The sequence below is a fragment of the Argiope bruennichi genome, chromosome 4 (genome assembly GCF_947563725.1).
Source record: "Argiope bruennichi chromosome 4, qqArgBrue1.1, whole genome shotgun sequence".
Taxonomy (NCBI): domain Eukaryota; kingdom Metazoa; phylum Arthropoda; class Arachnida; order Araneae; family Araneidae; genus Argiope; species Argiope bruennichi.
Window position 1 is genome coordinate 135,409,825 of NC_079154.1, and position 19,900 is coordinate 135,429,724.

The 19,900-nt window shown below is 30.9% G+C and overlaps 1 protein-coding gene across 1 annotated transcript in view; it reads left to right on the top strand.

The window, feature by feature from the left end:
- Positions 1 to 19,244, top strand: part of LOC129966004 (sodium/mannose cotransporter SLC5A10-like) — a 37,693-nt gene extending 18,449 nt beyond the window's left edge. The window contains exons 8-15 of the mRNA XM_056080333.1: positions 1,128 to 1,348; positions 3,915 to 4,050; positions 4,989 to 5,096; positions 5,246 to 5,396; positions 8,001 to 8,169; positions 12,341 to 12,562; positions 15,381 to 15,669; positions 17,774 to 19,244. Of these exons, the coding sequence (XP_055936308.1) occupies positions 1,128 to 1,348; positions 3,915 to 4,050; positions 4,989 to 5,096; positions 5,246 to 5,396; positions 8,001 to 8,169; positions 12,341 to 12,562; positions 15,381 to 15,669; positions 17,774 to 17,994 (1,517 nt within the window). The 3' untranslated portion in view covers positions 17,995 to 19,244. The remainder of the gene's footprint in view (positions 1 to 1,127; positions 1,349 to 3,914; positions 4,051 to 4,988; positions 5,097 to 5,245; positions 5,397 to 8,000; positions 8,170 to 12,340; positions 12,563 to 15,380; positions 15,670 to 17,773) is intronic.
- Positions 19,245 to 19,900: the final 656 nt, after the last annotated feature.

A 19,900-nucleotide genomic window follows, 5' to 3' on the forward strand; every position in this document is an offset into this window, starting at 1 on the left:
ATATATATATATATATATATATATATATATATATATATATATATATATATATATGCAGTTAAGCTTATTTACTGTTCTTACTAAAGTAAAAAAAAGCAGTATATTATGAATATACAAAGAGCAGTATATTATGAAAATATAAAATGTATAAATATTGCCTTAAAAAGTTTTCTATAATGATTAAGGTATATGAAAAATGCAGGCATGCAGAAACATATTTCTAACAGAATAACGCTGGAATTTATAAGAAGTATATCACACTGTGATTCCAACTAGAATCATTCGGAAGTAAAATCCCAAGGGAATTTGTAATGAGTTCCTACCAGAATGAAAATGTTTTAGGATATCATATTTTTTTTTGTAAATTTCTGAATAAATTAAAGATTGTTGAACGAAAGGTTTTAACAATTATATTATTTTATATTATTTGATTCAGCCATTACTGGAGGGAGGAGGGTTCTTGTCAGAGAATAAAAAGAGAAACATATATATATATATATATATATATATATTGCACAGGTTTAATGAAAACCAGTTTGTAACAGCACAGCAAACCAGTTGATGTTAACAGTTGACAATTGTTAATGCCGCTCATGCAGCACACGATTTATAAAGTTATTAATCGTAAATTAAATTGTGCTATTGCAGATTTGTATTCCGATTCATTTATGCTGAAAATGTTATCTGTTGTGTTCTCCTTTCTCACTTAATTCACTGACTGTCTTTTGATAGCGTTCATTTTTACATTTTCGACTCAATTTTTTATAATAAATATGATTTCTATATTCCCGAATTATCATTGAAATTTGTAAGCGTTTTTTCGGGACCCCTTTATATGCGATTAACCTTTGAATTACAGATTGTATCTAAGGGGTTTCTAATCCTTTTTAAAAATAGTTTTAATTTTCTGTCCATTTGTATCGTTCGTGAGGGATAGATAGAATCATTTCAAATGAAGGAAAATAAGAATATGTAATACAAGTGGGAAGAAAAAGACCGATAAATATAATCTTCTGGTGATTTCAAAACGTAGGAAAGCTTTTTCCTTGTATCTTCGAAAACCTCATTTTGCTTATCTATTATGTAAAAAGGAATAAGAATATGTCTATTGCTGCTCTCTTAAACAGGTATCTCCAAGGTGGGCGGATACTCCAAACTGGTGAAGGATTTCGGCGACATCCCCATTAACGACAGCTTCATCGGCTACAACGATAGGAATGAGTCTTGCAGCGCCGTCCCAGAGAATTATATGAGCCTCCTGCGCTCTCCGTCTGATACGGAGCTGCCAATAACAGGAATGACTTTCGGATTAACCATCAGCGCCATCTGGTACTGGTGCTCGGACCAGGTAAGATTGGCTCGGATTTACTCAGGAAGCATATTTCATAAGCCACCGCAAATCCGTGAAGTCGTGATATTTGTGCAAATGTGCAATTCCTGTGCAGCGGCTTTCCTACAAGTTTGACGTAGAGTTACTGATTTAAAGACGCGTATTGGCAATTCCTATAAGATAGCAGATGAGCTGTAAATTAAAGTTTAGGCAATGAATTGGTACACGGATTAAATATAATCACAATTCTTTGATTTGTCTATAGACATCCATAATAAACGTTCTTATTTTTTTTGGCCAATTTTATTCAATTTTTAATATTTATTAAGAGCAGCTTAATATGAATTAAAACGAGTTTGTAGATAAAATTCTTAATTTTTCTTAAATTTGATTTTTAAAATTAATTACTTATTTTTAATTTAAAAATGCTAATTATTTAAATTTGTCACTAATGTTAATAATGGTATTTTATAATATAATAATATTTATCAATGATAAAATGTACATGATTGTAGATTTTGATGAAATTAGGCTTAGTTGTATATAATTATCATAATTGTTTTTTTTTAAATTCAAATTATTAAAATCTTATGCGTAAGCATGTATATGAATTTCTTACAATATTTTTCATGTTATTTTCATTTTAATTGGAAATATATTTACAGATTAGATAGACAAAAAATAAATAAATAAAATTTAATTGTTAAGATGCGGCAATTAATAATCAGTTAGATTGACAAAATAAAACATTTTATCAACCGAAGGAATGCTCGCGTCTCTTGTCTTTGAATTCTTATTTTCCCTTGCAACTACTAAAACCCCCTAGATCAGCTACCAGCGCTCTTCAATGAAAATAATCTGAGTGCAAATAAAGGTTCGTCGCGAAATTTTCTTTTATTAAGTTATTGACTTACGTTCGGGGGCCTTTTTTTTAGATAATGATATTTGACGAAATATTTTTCTAACGACATTTATGCTTACAATATAACTTTCAAATATTTAGAAACTTTTTATAACAAATTTAACTGATTTTTAAGAATACACTCGATCCGAAACAAATAACCTGAATAGTATATCATTTGGTATACATGATCATTGATTTATTTGATAGGTACCGAAGAAAAATTTAGGAATAACCCCAAAATTTGCGAAAAATAAATGTGAAATCATAGATTTTTGTAGAATTTCGATGTTTTTTTCAAAGTTTTAAAGATGTATAGCCTTATAAGGCTTATTATTACATTTATGTTTTCGTTTGCACCATAGACAATATTGTAAAGTAAATGTATGTCAAATTTCAGATTGATACTTTTTATAGTACTTTAGAAATCGTGTTTTTGAAAAATGAAAGAATTTAGAAAAACCACATTTAGAGTAAAACGGATTTAGTTTTCAATCAGATGAAAAAAAAATGTTTTTATTTCTTTCAAAACTTTCCAGCTTAGTAGGTTATCTTTACTTTTTCTTGAAATCAGGTAATTTTTTAAAATTTATAATTATGGAATTCTTATTTTGCTCTTTTTCAGTCTAATGTTTACATAGTGATCTGCTAAGTGGCTGACATCAGTGGATTTCAATATTTCTTCCGTTTTTTTAGTTTTAAAATATTTGTTAATTATTCTGAATATACTGTTATCAATTAACACTAATATATGATTTAACCTTTTAAAGGGCCATTTTTTTCTAGTCATATTATGTTAAAATATTTTTAGGCTTGAAATTAGAATAAGAAAAGGGATTCATTCAGCTTATTAGATAAATTTAATTTGATTAATTAATTAATTTGGTTAATTAATAATTAAGTAACAAATCAAAACACATCATTTTGTGTAAAATAAAGAACTGAAGCATCTAAGTTTCTGACTTACTAAAAAAATTTGTCAGAACTTATGCCAACCTCCATAACCACGACCCTAGAAAGGGTTCAATGCTACCCATATGCTTATTCACAGAAATTATAGCATCAATGTAAAATAAAAGTTTATTATTTATTCAGATTTATCTAAATTTATAGCATTGACCTCAAAAATAAAGAAATTCATACTGAAAATGTTCCGAAATAATGTCTGGTATAGGGTAAAAGATAATTATTTTTAAATTACCTAATTAAAATAATGAAAAATGCTTATTTGTATTAATGTTTTCCTTTCCCTTTTCAGCTGCTAAATTCTTTTGATTTGATTTCCACTTCAATTATCGTAGAATATAAAGAAAGAGAAGGATGAACGGTTTTTAAAACTTTCAGATAAATCATTAAAATAATTGGGACATTCGGTCAAAAAGGGTTTCGCTTATTATTAAATAAATAATACCTTTTTTCCAATGGTTTGGAGCAGATCGAAATGATTGCTTATTTATTTTGTAAAAGCTTCCTAAATTGCAAATTAATAGGAATTGTGTCTTGGAAACTTTTTTTGCTTTGAATTATCTGAAACATTAAAATGTTAAATAATCCTTGGGAAGCATGATACAAACTAATAGAGCATTGAATCATCGTAGTATAGCTTAACAACAATAACAATTTTGAATAAACTTACGCCAAACACTTTGTTACTTTATTTAAGTAATTTAATTCATTTCGCAGGTTATTGTTCAAAGAGTTCTGTCTGCTAAAGACCTCTCGCATGCCAAGGGAGGATGTGTACTGGCGGGATATCTTAAAATTCTTCCACTTTTCTTGCTCGTTCTACCTGGGATGGCGTCTAGAATACTATTTCCTAGTAAGTATGCGAAGCCCTTAATAGAATTTATGAATGCCAAGAATGCTTTTCTGGAAGGAAAACTCTTGAATGTGAATTTTTTTGACGGCTACAATACTTCCTTTATAATTTTTATACGAGTACCAGAAAGTAACAAGCAACTTCTATTTCCAATAAAAGAAAATAAAAAATCACTAAGTTTGATTACTAAGTGTTAATCACTAAGTTTGATTTTCCAAGAACTTGGAAAATAAAGTTTCTTATGTCGAAATATTGTTACTTTGATGTTTAACTGAACTGGCTAGTATTATAAAAAATAAATAATATTTACAAGGTTCCAATGTATAGCTTTTATTCTGTGCAAAGGTTGGTTATTCAACATTCTCCTGACACAGCATGGTAATTCTTGTGGGCATCAAAGTGATGAATGGCATCTATATATAGTTCTCAAAATTACTACAACCAATCTTTTAAAATCAGTTTTATTTGTGGCCTGAATTACCATTGATAATTGTCATTATTATGGAAAGGTATTATTTCTAAAATTATTATTATTATCTGATAACTAGCTGGCCTCCATGGAGAATTGAAAATGTTTCAATTTCAATTTGAACAGTTGCATGCTGATTATCTGTTATTGAGTAAAAATTGCATAGCGTTTCTATAATTTTATATGAAGATTCAAGAGGCTTTTGGAAGGGGGGAGGTTCTATCTGTAAAATATATCTCATTCTAAAATTTTACAGAATCAAATGTTATCCTGAGTACGAAGTTTCATATTATGAAAATGAAATGTAAAATATTCGTTTAAAAACAGTTCTAGCAGGGAAGAGTTAAGAAATTACCGCTGCTATAAATAAAAAAAAGGAAGAATCCGGAGCGATTCATTTTAAGAAAAGCGCCAGATTTTGTCACAGTAAATTTAAATCATATTGAGATGCATGTTTTTTTCCCCCTAGATGAAGTCGCCTGCTCCAATCCCGATGCATGTGAGGCGATTTGTGGAAGCAGACTGGGTTGCACGAACATTGCCTATCCCAAGCTTGTCTTAACACTCATGCCAGCAGGTGAATATGACACTCTTTCGGTCGTAAAAATAATTTTTTTGAATGAAAGGTATTGAAATTACAACTTATGAAATACTGCCTCCTAATATGGGTAGTGATATCTAATAAACGTGACAAATTTCTGTGAACTTTTTTTTTTCTTCCCGTAGGTGCTCGTGGCCTGATGATCTCTGTAATGTTGGCTGCCTTGATGAGTTCACTGACGTCCATTTTCAACAGCAGCTCCACTATTTTCACCATGGACATCTGGAGGAGAATTAGGAAAGAGGCGACAGAAACGGAGCTTCTGATAGTGGGAAAGTAAGCTGTGGGAATTTAATTATTCGATATGAATAAAATGTCATGTATTTATTGGATTCGCTTAATCCAGTAAGATATTCATATTTTCCCAAAAATATACTCCTGTACGCTTATAACACAATGCATACGAAAAGAAGACATTGAAGTCAAACTATTCAGAAAAGGAGACAAAGAATTCAAAAATTACAGAAGAGAAGTAAATAAAATCAGAAGAAAAGTCAGAAAAGTGAAAAATTCCAGTTTAATATTGCAATAATTGTTCATTTTTAAAACTTTCCGAATTATAACTACATCTGCGCGTTGGTTTATCTATAAGCTCGAAAACTGTAAAACATAATCAGCTATATGGACGAAATTTTATGTATAGTTTTATCTTCAGATTTGCAAAAATGCATCAAATTTTTGCCCAGTTGTTGAGTTGACTCCTCAGATTGTGTATTTGTACATAAGTGAATGGGATAAGTCAAAAACGTAGACTTAGATATATGAAATTTGGTAAAATGGTCCTCTCATCAAAATTATATTCTTGTAAGAAATTTTGAATACGCTCGATAGGTGTCCAATATGCATGTTGGGTTTTCTCTTTTAAACGTTGTAGTACAAAACAAGTAGTGATATATTGGGAGGATACAACAGCTTATAAGGAGACGTGAACAGAATATGACAAATCGAGGGCCAATAACTCGTACCCTTGTGAGGGCCCTGCACTCTTTCCGGCAGACTGGATCGGTGTGGATTTTTCACAGTAAATATATGAAAAAAAAAACGATCAAAGCACATTTCCATTGCTTTAGAAATTTCACTAGAGGTTTCGATTGATAATTCCAATCATTTTCATTTGATTAAATTTTCCCGAGAATGGCACTAATATCAAGACCATGACTTCTGATATTATTGTAATTTTTTTGATGTACTTGTCATTATACATCTGAAAATAAAAAATTTGAGGTTTTTTTAAACATATATAAGGATTTTCAGATAAGATGCGTCAATGAAGTGTCTTCCTATAATCGGGTTGACAAACATTTTAGCGTATTTCAAAGAACAAAATTTCAGTTTAGAAACTGATATTGATTGTCCCAAAATCCACTTGTTCTAGCTAGTATCTTTCAGGGGCACATGATAAAAGAGAAGTCAAAGCGGCATCGGATTTTCTGAAGTAGATACTTCAGTTAGCATATGGATATACGCTTCTTCCCTGGAAGATAATTATAGGAAATTGGCGGCCTTGGAAGATCCATTGCAGTTTGTCCATTCTCAAAGAAAAATTCGTTTCTGAAAGTGTGCATTGCTCTACAAATTACTGAATAATGCCGCTCAAACACAGCCAGAATAGAAACCATGACATTGCTCTTTCGATTCGTGTTTCTCTTCCCACACTAAGCCACTGTTGGACACTTCAAATTCTATCTCCTTCGTCCTGAGTAATAATCAGGTGAAGAGCAGGAATTTTTAAAAATAAGGAAAATTCAACCTAGTGGCTTTTTTTTTTTTTTTTTACTTAGTGACATTTCCAGATATTATCAAGTTATAATTCATTAGCTTCGCTCTTGACCATAAGATAGACCATAGATATCACAAAACATATGTTTTTTTTCTTTCATTGGCGGTTTCGTACAAAGCATTCTGCAAAACAATAAACCGATAGCGGAAGAAATACGAATATAAGTAAAGGCTAATTTAACTTTCCTGCTGTTTGATTAATAATAGATATTAAAATTAAAAGGCGTCATATAAGAATATTGCAACAGGGATATTTAGTTTTTTTTAAAGAATACTTGTTGCTTTTGACGCACCGTTTGTTCGCCCAAATTATTGGCTTTTTGGCTGTTAAATGATTAATATAAAAGGATTTTTTCCCATAAAAATTATTATTTTTTATTTGATGAAACGGAATAACATGAATTCAATGAAATTTGTTTACTGCAAATTAAAAAGTGTACATATTATGAAATAAAAGCGGAAGTGAAAATTCTGCTATGAAGCTAATGATCGACAAAAGCATGCGACTTAAAGATTGGATGGATAAGTTAGAATTCCATGATAACATTGTAAAATAATACATCAAATTGAATTAAAAAATATTAAAATTATGAAGAAAACTGAAGGAAATGGCATTGATATCATTAGAAAGATAATTTTTGAATGCTAAGGTAATAGAAATTGAAAGATCATTTTTGTAAGATAATTGTTTTGAAAGAAGTGAATATCAATATAAGTAGGCAAATCATAGTGATTACCAATTTCTCCACACTTAAACCTAGTTTTGCGTTCAATTAAAGTTTCTGTTTGAAGCTTTCTATTTTCTTTTATATCTTCTTTCCTCTGACTGAATACTTTCTGGTGACACGGCGATCCATTCCCAGAACATTTTTTAAAAAATTTTGCAGCTCTATTTGAAGTATGGGATTAAATGCAATTATATAAACGTTCAATGAAGCAGCCTGAAATTCGGACGATGGTTTGTTTATAATTGATTATTGCCATTCGATATGAGCAATTAAAGCAATTTCTGTGCCGCATATGTTATGGTTTATATTATATTGTATATATAATTCAGTTTTTACCATTTTATGCATATTGAAACATCTGCATTTTTTTCAGGATATTTGTGCTCCTGCTTGTGGGTATTAGCATCGTATGGATTCCAATTATTCAAGAGTCCCAGAACAGTCAGTTATTCCATTACATACAGAGTGTTACTTCATTTCTTGCCCCACCAGTATGCGCAGTCTACATCTTAGCGATCGCTTTTAAACGAGTCAATGAACAGGTAAGATGGTGGACATGCCATTTGGAAAATACCTTGTCCGGAATATTAAAAATCGAATACACAGTGGATAATTAACATAAAAAAATCTCTTTTGAATTTCTCCATAACATTTTTTAATGTAGGCAATTGTTCAGAATTTGATGAAGACAATATATTTTTGGTGGCATATTTCTTTAAATTCTGTTGAACACTAGTGGGAATAGTCTCCTCAATACTTTCTCGCATACCTTCTAATAAAGATGTTGCCCTTCATGACGCCTAATTGGCATAGGCGTACAATAGTTATAAAATATTAAACTTTGAATTTAGCATTTCCACTGAATCCATTGTAAAAGTCCTATACTATCGTTTTGTTTCTATCTTATCGTATTGTATCATTTTCTATCTTTAATGTTTAATATACATATAAGTGACAAAAATCATGGGTGAGTAATATGCAAATACGCATAATAGCAGTAATATTATGTACAAAATGCATAAATGGGAAATGCATTGGCAAGGCTTTTATCTGTGTTCAAGTGACGTGACTCAAGTGAAAAGGTTTCTGACGAAATAATGGTCGCAGGATGGTAATTAATAAACTTTGAACGCGGAATGGTAGGTGGAACTAGACGCACGGGACATTACATTTCGGAAATCTTTAGAGATTTCAATATTCCAAGATCCACAGTATAAAAAGTGTGCCAAGAATACCTAATTTAACAGCACGATTGAAACCATGGCTAGGTCAGAAGAGTCACGATTTCATATGGTAAGAACTGATTGTAGGGTTCGATTGTGATGTAGATCTTAAAAAGTCATGGGCCAGAGCTGCCAACAAGGCAATATGCAAGCAGGTGGAGGTTCCATAAAGTCGTGGGCTGTTTTCACATGAAATGGACTGAGTCCCCTGATCCAAATGAATCGATCATTTACCGGAAATGGTTATGCATAGCTATTTGGAGACCCTTTGCAGCCATTCATGGACTTTATGTACCCAACAATAATGGGATTCTTATGGACGAAAATGGCTTTAACATCGTCACAACTTCTCGAGATTGGTTTGAAGAACATTCTGAACAATTCCAGCGAATTATTTAGCCGCCTACATCACCCTACATGAATCCAATTGAACATTTATGGGGCATAAGATTTGAGAGGTCAGTTCGTGTATAAAATCCTGCATCGACAACAGTTTCGAAATTATGGACGTCTATAGTGGCAACATGCTCAATATTTCTGCAGGGGACTTCCAAAGACTTGTTGAGTCTATGACACGTCGATTTGCTGCACTTCGCCGGGCAAAAAGAGGTCCGACACGTTATTAAGAAGTGTCCCATGATTTTTGTCACCTCAGTGCATTTTATAATTCATTGCCATAAAATGTTACGAAAATAGTTTACCCCCCCTCAAATTCAATACTAGAAGGTGTCTCTCATAGAATATGTCCCATATCGTACTTATATTACAATATATATGCTGCATATATGTATTTATTATTACAAGAACATAACAAAAATGTTACAAAAACATTTAAAGAATTGTCAGAATTAAAACATATAAATCTGGAACGAGCGTTACTGCTTCTAAATCAAGAAAATCTCGTTTACTTATTCTGATTTCCTAGAAAAATGTATCTGTATTCAAATAAAGGTAATCAAGTTGCAATGCGATTACAGTTCGTTGCAAATTTTGGTTAAATATAAAATAAATAAATTGTACAAGTATTTGTCAGCCAGATTCGAAACTCTGAAAGATTCTTGTATGAAATTATTTCCAAAAATATAAAAATAAATTCGATATATTTAAAAAAACATTTTGCTAATGTTAATTTGCGAGATTTTCATGCTTATTTAAATGCACCGAATGAAATTGATTTGATTGGATTCGAATTTGAAAGAGGTCGACTTCCTTTATCGTTTTTACACACGGCATTAAATTGAAGGCTTTCAAGGTCGAAACGCATCCAGGTTTGCATACGTAAAAATGCTTGCTGATCAAACAGATATTGCGTGACGCAAAACCATCAGCAGGATGTAGCATGATAAAGTGCCGGATTTGTCGATGATGGCTTGTTAATGACAATTTTGAAACAAGGCTGAAACTGTTTAACATCATTTCTCTGTTAATATACAACAACAACAACAACAAAAAAATGAACAATACGCAAAAATTATTTTTTTCCATTTTTTTCTTTGTAGACATTGATGTTATATAGATTTCAAAACTAAGGATAAATAGAATCAATATATATATAATGGATTTAAGTAAATTGTGTGCATCTTGAAAGATTGCTAACGCGTTTTACATAACAAATGTTGCGCCATTTAAAACTATGTGTCTTGCCATTTATTAGCTATATAATGGCCAGAGTTGGTACCAAAGTATTCGGCGCTTCATGCAAAATTATTGTGACGCCGCCTCCTTGTGTATATAAGGGTACATATGATTAACCCTTAATAAGTTGAAAGTACACAAGTATTTCTTATCGATGAGATACATATTTAAAATGTAGTAGATGATAAAAAGTAGTAAAGGGTAATAAAAATAGTAATATAGGGTAAAAAATATTAAATGGCGCACTATTTTTCATGCCACTTAAAGGTCAAAGGTTCTTCTAAGCATAAAGAAAAGATGTCTCTCACATTCATTTCCGGTGTTTTAGGATAGCTTTTCCTTCACTTTTCTCTCTATTGCGTTCGAGACGGTAGCCATACAACTAACACGGATTTTCAAAATTATGATTAAGAATTGGCCTTCCTGCATCGTCGGCGCCTTCCTGGGCCGCTGCAATTTGCCAGAGCTAGCCCTGATAATGGGGTATTATGAAATGATATGGCTAGTCTGTATTTTAAAAATGCCCTCACATAATTCTTTATCCAGCGTTTCTCGTATTAATCAATTCTTGAATTCTTCTTTTGACAATTTTTTTGAAAAATAAAAATGGGTTTTAGTTCCCTTGATCATCACTCAAAAGTTAGAAATCCATGATTTATTCTCAAGTCACTTGATTAATCACCATAAGCTTAGTATAATCAGTTTAAAAAATCTTCTGAATGTGATGTTTGTATAAAAAAGTGACGAGGAAGAACTACGAAACTATAGAAAACATATGATGGAATGATGGAATATAAAACATATGACGGTATATTTTGATACCATCATCTTGATTGCAGGAAACAATAGGAGTGGAATTTCCGTAAGAGGAAAGAGATTTATTATATTACCAGAAACTATTCATCAAAATGATTCGTAATTGTTATTACGTTTTAGAAAAATAATGAAGGAAATGAAATAAATGTATTTTTTTACATCACATACAAATCGTGTTTTTTATAATTGAAATTGATTATTGACAGCAATTTTAATAATTATAATTCGAGATTCCACCTATCAACAGGCAAAAAGTCTTACAAACATCTGTGCATAATTTCAAAGATTTCAATTTCTACTCTTTTTTCGCCCGTAACGAGAAGACAAGTTCGTTGCATTCGTTCACAACATCAGGACATAAATATACCCCAACTAAATATACCCACCAAATATACACTTCAACTCTTCCAAGAATGTGTTACAGTGATCACAATTTGAGTAATTAGCATGGGCATTGTGCGTTTTCTTAGAGAAGCACAGAAAAATTATGTCCATTACCGCATAGTAAAGAACAGTGTGCAGAGAAAATCACTCGTCAACGACGTCGCAAAAAAAAAAAAAAAAAAAAAAAAGATACATACTTTTTTTTTAACGAAAATATCTTCAGTTTTTGTTTTAATGGGTCACTTATATTCAAGACTTCGTTGACAAAAATGTTTTAATTATTACGTTTACTTTATCATCCTTTTAGTGTTTGCTCATGAATTCTAAAGCATCCAGTATAATGTTATCAAAAAGGAAATCAAGTTTTTCTATAAAAACTTATTTAAATTTTTTTAAAAAATAGGATTTATAATTCAGAGCTACTTTAGAAAAAGTTGAAAGACGAACATAATAATAAACGAAATTTCAAGATAATAGGGAAATTACTCTAATAACATAAAAATATAATTAAAATAACTTTCTGAAATACAGATAGATATACTTAGTTAGATTTCATTGCATGTATTTATTCTCTCTCTCTCTCTCTGTCTCTCTCTCTCTCTCTATATATATATATATAATTGTAAATGAATTCAATGACTTTCTTTCAATTCAGGGTGCTTTCTGGGGCCTCATGGTCGGCCTTCTCGTCGGCATGATTCGATTCATTTGGGAGTTTTCTTACAAAGTTCCGAGCTGCGCTTCACAATTGCCAGATCCACGACCAGCCATCATATCCAAAGTTCATTACTTACACTTTGGAATTATTTTGTTCATCATATCCTGTATAGTGACCATCGCTGTATCGTACGCCACTCAACCTATTGCAAAAATGCATGTAAGTATTTAATTTTTTACAGAACAAAATATTCATAAAGTCTATAAGAACTTTAAAAACACATTAAAAACAGAAAAAAACGCAATGTGAATTTTAATTTATCAGGAAATCTGAATTGAAATATCTTTCGAATAGCTGCCAATAGCGTGACGAAATTTTTTTATTGAGAAAGTTGGAAAAGAGTTTATTGGACAACTTTTTCAAAGAGAGAGAAAAGACAACAACAGTTAATGTAATACATCAACTTTCTAAAAATTGAGATACATATTCAAGTTGTGCTTCCTTTTTTACATTTAAAAATAAGTTAGCTTTGGCCTTTTGAAGCTGATAATGTCTTTCGACTTCCTTTTATAAATTAAACATCTTATATAAATTCAAGGAGATAGAAAAATACTAATTAATATCCGGCGTATAAGGTGGCCAATGCAATTTATTAGAATAATGTAACCATTTAGCTACTGAAAAGCGATTTCTCACTCGGGAGTGGAAGCGATTTTAAGCAAGTTTCTTTTATGCCCTGTTTCAATTGTCGCATTTATAGCGACATCAAGTGAAACTCAGAGAAGTTTCATTCATTCAAAGATGCAGAAAGTTTAATTAAAATTCATACTATAATACAGAAGAGCGTATGTGAAAGTACACATCTTCAGAAAGCAAGAGCATTGCTTTGAACACATTTCAAATTCGATAAATATTTAACTTTTTTATTGCGATTTGCCTGCCATTATCTCAAGTCAGCATTTTTGATATTAATAGTTAATCCGGCAACGGGATTATTATATTAATGTAAATTTGTACTCCATTAATTCCTTTATTGAACACAATTGCCTGGTGTATCCATTTCTTTCACTTAATTCACTGTAGCAGTAGTCCTTTGCGTTCGATAACCTCACTTTCCATTGTGAAAAGGATCCATTTCTGTATGCCTGACCGTAAAATGTATTCCTCGATTTTTGTAATAATCTGTATGCTGAGATCAATGAAAGCATCCAAAATGGTGGAGTAATTGAATTGTTAGAGCTTGCATTGCGTGTTTCTAATCAACATAAAAGCATTAAAATTAAGAACTAATGAGAAAAGAAATAAAAAATAAAATAATAATTAAAACAGACTAATGAGAATAGAAAAACCAAGAAAGAAAAAATCGCGTTTAAAAAATGTAATAGTTTATGAATGGAGGAAGACCAAACGGAGATCCGTTTGTGTTCGGAATGAGCTATTGTAAAGCAGACAATAAAAGGAGAAAAAATGAAAACCTGCCCATGTAGTTGAAAGTCAAACAAATGGAAATTTATTTCATTTCCAAATATATACGCAACAAACTTGGAATTTAAACACATTGCATTTAGATGACCAGACAGAGAATTTTTAAATTTTAATACATACCTCAGACAAAAACTTAACCATCACCGTTTTCTGCAGAGTCATAAGTTTTCCTTTGAATTGCAACAGATGTTTTAGATTTTTATGAAATAATTTAAAAGAGTTTCCTCAAATAAATAGGCATTTCTTGAGAAGGATATTATGAATGTTTAAAAATCATGAATTTAAGGAAACATATTTCTTAAAAAATACTTTTATTGATGTACTAGAAAGTAGAGTTTTTTTAAAAGTATTTTCCAAATTCCGTTTCTTTTATTATAATGAATATCACGGGACAATGAAATATTTTTCTCGATTTCATTACAATGTTGTGTCTTTCATATGATTCCAAAGTTTAAATAAAATAATCATTCAACTAAAAATGAATTATAAATATATTAGAGTAGTGTATTGTCAACAAGATCATGCAAGTGAATAGGTCTCAGCAAATCTGAAGTGTTTGCACTACCGAAAACGAGCACCAAAATGAGCCACTTGGGGCTCGTTGGTGATCACTCAATCACCAACGAGCATTTATGAGTAAGATTCCATGTACAGGAAACAAATCAATTTAAATAAAATTTTATATTAATAAAAATGCGTATAATAAGATTATATAAAACAAGAAATTTCGAATTTTTTTCAAAAAATAAATATACAGGCGAACATCTTTTCTTTCACCTTTTTCTTTGGCGGACACCATTTTCTTTCAGTGCAACAGAATTATTGTTACATGTTAGTTCAAAAACAAAGATTCGAAAATCTGTCAAAAAAAGAAAAATGATTCGGGTTTCATGCCACGATCGGCCAGTATTTCTATGTTACACAAATTTTGCTATAATTTTGCCCATTGGATATTTCCCTTGTAGATGCTGTTTAAGTTAGTATTCAGGCTTTAGAGTTTCCGCCGACTTTACTATTTGCTATAAATAAATTTTTATTCTAAATGCAATAAATATAATAAATAAAATTCAAAACAAGTGCCGCGGTCAATTACTTACATTGACCCAAGGCCAATGATATCAGCATGCAGAAAGCGTGATGTAAAAACAAATCACTGACATCGATCCACATGCAGTGACTTGTCTTCCCACAACGTTCCATATTCGCTTTTCTGAAAATGTTGAGAGAACTGGGTAGATAAAGTGCTGGATTATGGAGAGATAACATAATACATAACATACATAATATTTTTAGTGAGAGAAAGTTTTGGGTACTAGGGAGCATGATGAGAAAATATTTGTAGAAATTTACAGGAAGTCATATCATGAAAACAATTGAAAATGTAGACTTCCTAGAAGGTATTTACATAATACGCACAATGACCAGTTTCCACAGTGGCAAACAGATTTTATATTTACTAGTCATAAATGCACTAGTGATAAATAATAGGCAAATCTAATTTAGTCCAATCCAATGCTCCGTTTCCACATGCTAAACTTTATTCCTTTTTCAGCTTCACAGGCTCACATTTTGGAATCGCCACAGCAAGGACGTTCGTATCGAAATCACGAAAAAGAAGATTCTCCCCTCTTCTGAAAACAACGTAGCAGAAATGGGGCAAGTGAATGCCGCTTTTCGAGAAGGAGATCATCAGAAAGACAGCTCTGCGGACGTAGAAAACGGAGATCATAAGTACGGTCTTACCGAAAAAGAAACACATCTAGGACCCCCGATTTATGTATTAGACGTAGTGAATAAATTTAAGGAAGATACAGAATTTCCTGAAAAATCTTTGAGCGAAGGTAAGAAAAAAAAAATTTTTCTTTATATTATATAAACCCACTTAGGCGTCGATTTACTCTGTGATTTGGGTTTTCTGTAAGTTTACATGAATTTAAATTTTGCAACTGAAATCCACTCTCCAGTCTTAAAAAAAAGGCCATTAAAATTGTTTTGCATTGAAAATTATTTTACAGATTTTTGAAGTAAGAATTCATTAAGTACAACAACCTTTTGTCAATTCTATCATTTATAAAAAATGCATTAAATCATTCATTGCAAAAATTACTGCATCAAAATTGCTGCATTTATTTTCACTTGTTAACAACAAGACTGCATTCAGACTTTATATTTATATATTCAAAATTCTATTGAAAAAGTTTCAGTCAATAATGCCGGTTATTAAACCGATGTGCTAAAACTATAACAATGGCATAACTCAGTTCTAACAGCATACTTTAAAAATATTTTTACTGATGGCAATTGCGGATAGCATTACATTTTACTAATGAAATTTAGCTACGCGAAAGTAGGATATTTTTGATTTCAAATGGAAAATGATGTTTTATAAAGAAATATATATAAGAAAGTCAAAGAAAAGGCCAATGGCGGCAAAGTTTTAAAATAAACAGTTTTTTAAAAAAATATTTCACACAAAAAATGCTTTTCTATTTTCAAAAAATTGCTTTTATATTCAATAATTCCAAACCTGAATTATGTTTTAGAAAATTATCGACAAACTTTTTTCTTTGAGTGATTTATAATAAAAGATAGCGAATGCAGTTTAAAGGTGAGTTTCAGTCGTGGCGACATGAAAGCAAAACCAAAATGAAATAATAGCTAACGAAAAAAGCGAAGATAAATAAACCAAGAGAGAAAAGATGAGCCTTGCAGGGTTAAGAGACAAAATAAAACATATTGCATTGTCAGCATCGCACTTACAGCAACCTGAACTTCTGTTAAGATTCTTTCCATTGAGTTACTGCTGAACTCAATGGAAAGAATCTCTCGTTTATGACTTCTTCTACACAGCTACTGCACAGTGAGACGATCGTGATTCCTTTTCGTGCCGGTTTCTACGCAGCTAAAGCTTGTGGGCCTACTGCTTATTGATTTGTTTTCTGTTTTTTTTATTATTATTACTTTTTATTTTGTATTTTATAGAATGTTTAATGTAACAATCAAAAAGTTTTTAGAAAGGGGGGAAAAATCAAGTTCCTGAAATATTTTATGAGGTGCTGCATCTGTGCCATTCTAATGGAGAGCCTCTATTAAATACAAGACGCCAGATCTTCTAAAAATACATTGTCCATAAACAGAAAGTAGTTATGTTTCACCATGTCAGTTTTTGAATAAGTTTAACGAATCAGTTTTAGAGTTAAAGGCTCGTTTTCTCTGTTTCGCAGCTGTGGTGCAAGTACCTGAATCTTGATTCATTTCCTATGATTCCTTTTTGGATATCAATTAAATATGATATAATGGTGGAAGGCTCGCAGAATCAAAAAATCCGAAATGGCATATTTCAAGCTATGCCTCTTTTCCAAGAGTTTCTTTATTTTGCAAACATAAATAATTTTATTCTGTATCAGATTATTTATAGTCAAACTTTTAATTTCATATCAAGCTTATTTATATAATTCGAAAATTCCATAAATATTTTATATATGTGAGTATACGTGATAAAATTTTTAAACACCGTTTAATATTTAAAAATTTAATCAATGAAAGATTTTAATCTTTCCCATGGCTAAGGAACTTTACTCATACTACACTTTTTGGCGATAACTGTCTTACTTTTTGAGGTAACATACTTCATAACGTTTCTGAATTAGGAAACATCTTCATACCCCCCCTCTCCTTTCAGAACAGAAAAACTATGAATGTAGTTGCAATTTATTCTTTCTGTTTAAGACGCATCACTCTGCGAGCAGAATTTAAACAATAAGTGTGGTGTTCTCTCTCCTGAAATGCCTTCCTAAGATTTTAAAAGTAGTCTTTCACCGGTTATAAGAATTTAGTGAAGACTTCGAATAAAAAATTATCGGATTAAAACGACTGCAACTCTTAAAAATCTCTAGATATCTAACCAAACGATATTTTGACATTATATATCGACTTTATTTTCAGGTATGGCTCAGGAACCTAACTGGAAAAAAGCTCTCTACTTCCTCTGCGGTGTTTCAAGTGATTCAAGGGACACAGAAAGTCAGCAAGAATTCACTGCGGAAGAAGAAGCCAATTTAGCAGCCGAAAGTATCGAAGAGAAACCCATTTGGCGAAGGATATGTAACGCCAACGCCTTACTCCTTTTAGCTGTCTGTTCTTTTATGTGGGGTTATTATGCATAAGAGCTCTTTTCGCTCACACTTGAGTCATACAATTTTTTATTCTTTTGATAAGAAGTTTTGATTTTTATCCATACGGTGAATTTATTTATCATAGCTATTTAAAAAATATTAAATTGTATGTAGACACATTCCAAGATAAGATCGTTAGATAGCACTCTTTGTAACATCTGCATTTGGGTTTGAGATAGAACTGTCAATTAAGTTTAAATTGTTTTTAACAGACTTCAGATAAAGATTTCGTCCACAGCATTGCTTGCCTTAAAAGATCTTTAAATCCACAGAAAATCAGAGCACGTTTTTTTTTTTTTTTTTAATGCAGTTTAAATTATAACCAAAACTTTTAAAACAATGAGCACTTCTACAACTAAGTGGTGGGTCCTTTGAGCAAAAGGAAATCTGCTTTATGATAATATTTATTAACTTTAAAGTATAACTCATTTTTAATAATTTAATTTAAATTTACTAAATGTTGGTAATTCAAAAGTGCGTTCTTTTTTTTCATGGTATCTGTCTTTTTTAATTCGAGCTGAAAATTCTGGTTATTTGCAAAACCGAGTACTGAAAATTGATTACCATCCAATTGCGCAGATTTTTATCTCCACGGTCAGTTTCAATAATCAACTATCAGAGATTTTTAAGATGAAGTACTGCAGCCACAGCAATCTGAACCTATTTATTGAATATCCACTAAATGAGAAAGCCCTTATTAGAGATACTTATTTTTCTGAAACTGATAATTAACTGCTGACGTACTGTTCATGTAAGTGTGAAGACTATTTATCGGTGGATAAAATAGATATACCATAAACTAAATAGCGATGAAATATTAAACAACAATCGAATGATCAAATTCCACTAATGCAATACGGCAGTAAAATAATATTTTAAGATCTTGAAAATTTAAAGAGTTTGCTTACATATGATCCTTTCATGCGAAACTTTATATATTTCTAATTTGTAAATTAATCAATTTTCTTCAAAAAATTCACTTTAATTTAAAGAAATAATTTCTTTACTAATTACATTTTTTTCGTTAAGGAATTTATTTTTATTGATATAGGCACATACGGTACAGTACATATTTTATAGCCATTATTTATCCATGTACATAGTATGTAAATGTATTAAATTTATTTCATTCCCATCATTTCTACTTGTTAATCACAAATGCATGTATCATTTTCATCATTTTATTATTCATATAAGCAACATTTCATTTTTATTCACAAAAAGGTTCTCATCGACCGCATTCCATTATTTATAAAAAAATTTAATAAATTGTAAAATTGTAATAAATAATTTGTGACATGTGTTCTTCATTACTTTTTTCTAAATTCTTGGGTTATTTTTTACGAAACAACAATAGAAAAAGCACAATAAAATATTAATGCGCATATCATATTTGCCTTGGAAACTGAATTTTGGATTAATGTACAAAGCATAGAAGAAGAAGAAGAAATGATGTGACACAACATAAGAAAATGCATATCCAGATTAGGCGCATAAGGGTGACTTGCGACACTGACATTACGCGCGTTTATTTACCATTGTTATAGAACGTACATTTTCTTCTGAGTTCTCATATTTTCTTTTATAGTTAAAAATTCAATATAAAAACGCTGTTAAATTATTTAATATAATATGATATGATACCAATTAGAATTAATTTTTTTCAAAAGCATTCTTTATTTATTAAAAGTTGGGAAATTAAATTTTTTTTGGCAATCTTTTTCCGATGAGCAGAAAAAGACTTTTTATTAAAATAATCTCAGAAAAGAAATAGAGTTAAATTCAGGCGAAATATTATTAAGTTGAAAACGAGCAAGTTAGCTTAGAAGTAAATTCTTCTATTAGTATGTAAAATCAAAAGCAGCAGCCTGTTACATTTCAGTGGAACGGCTTTTAT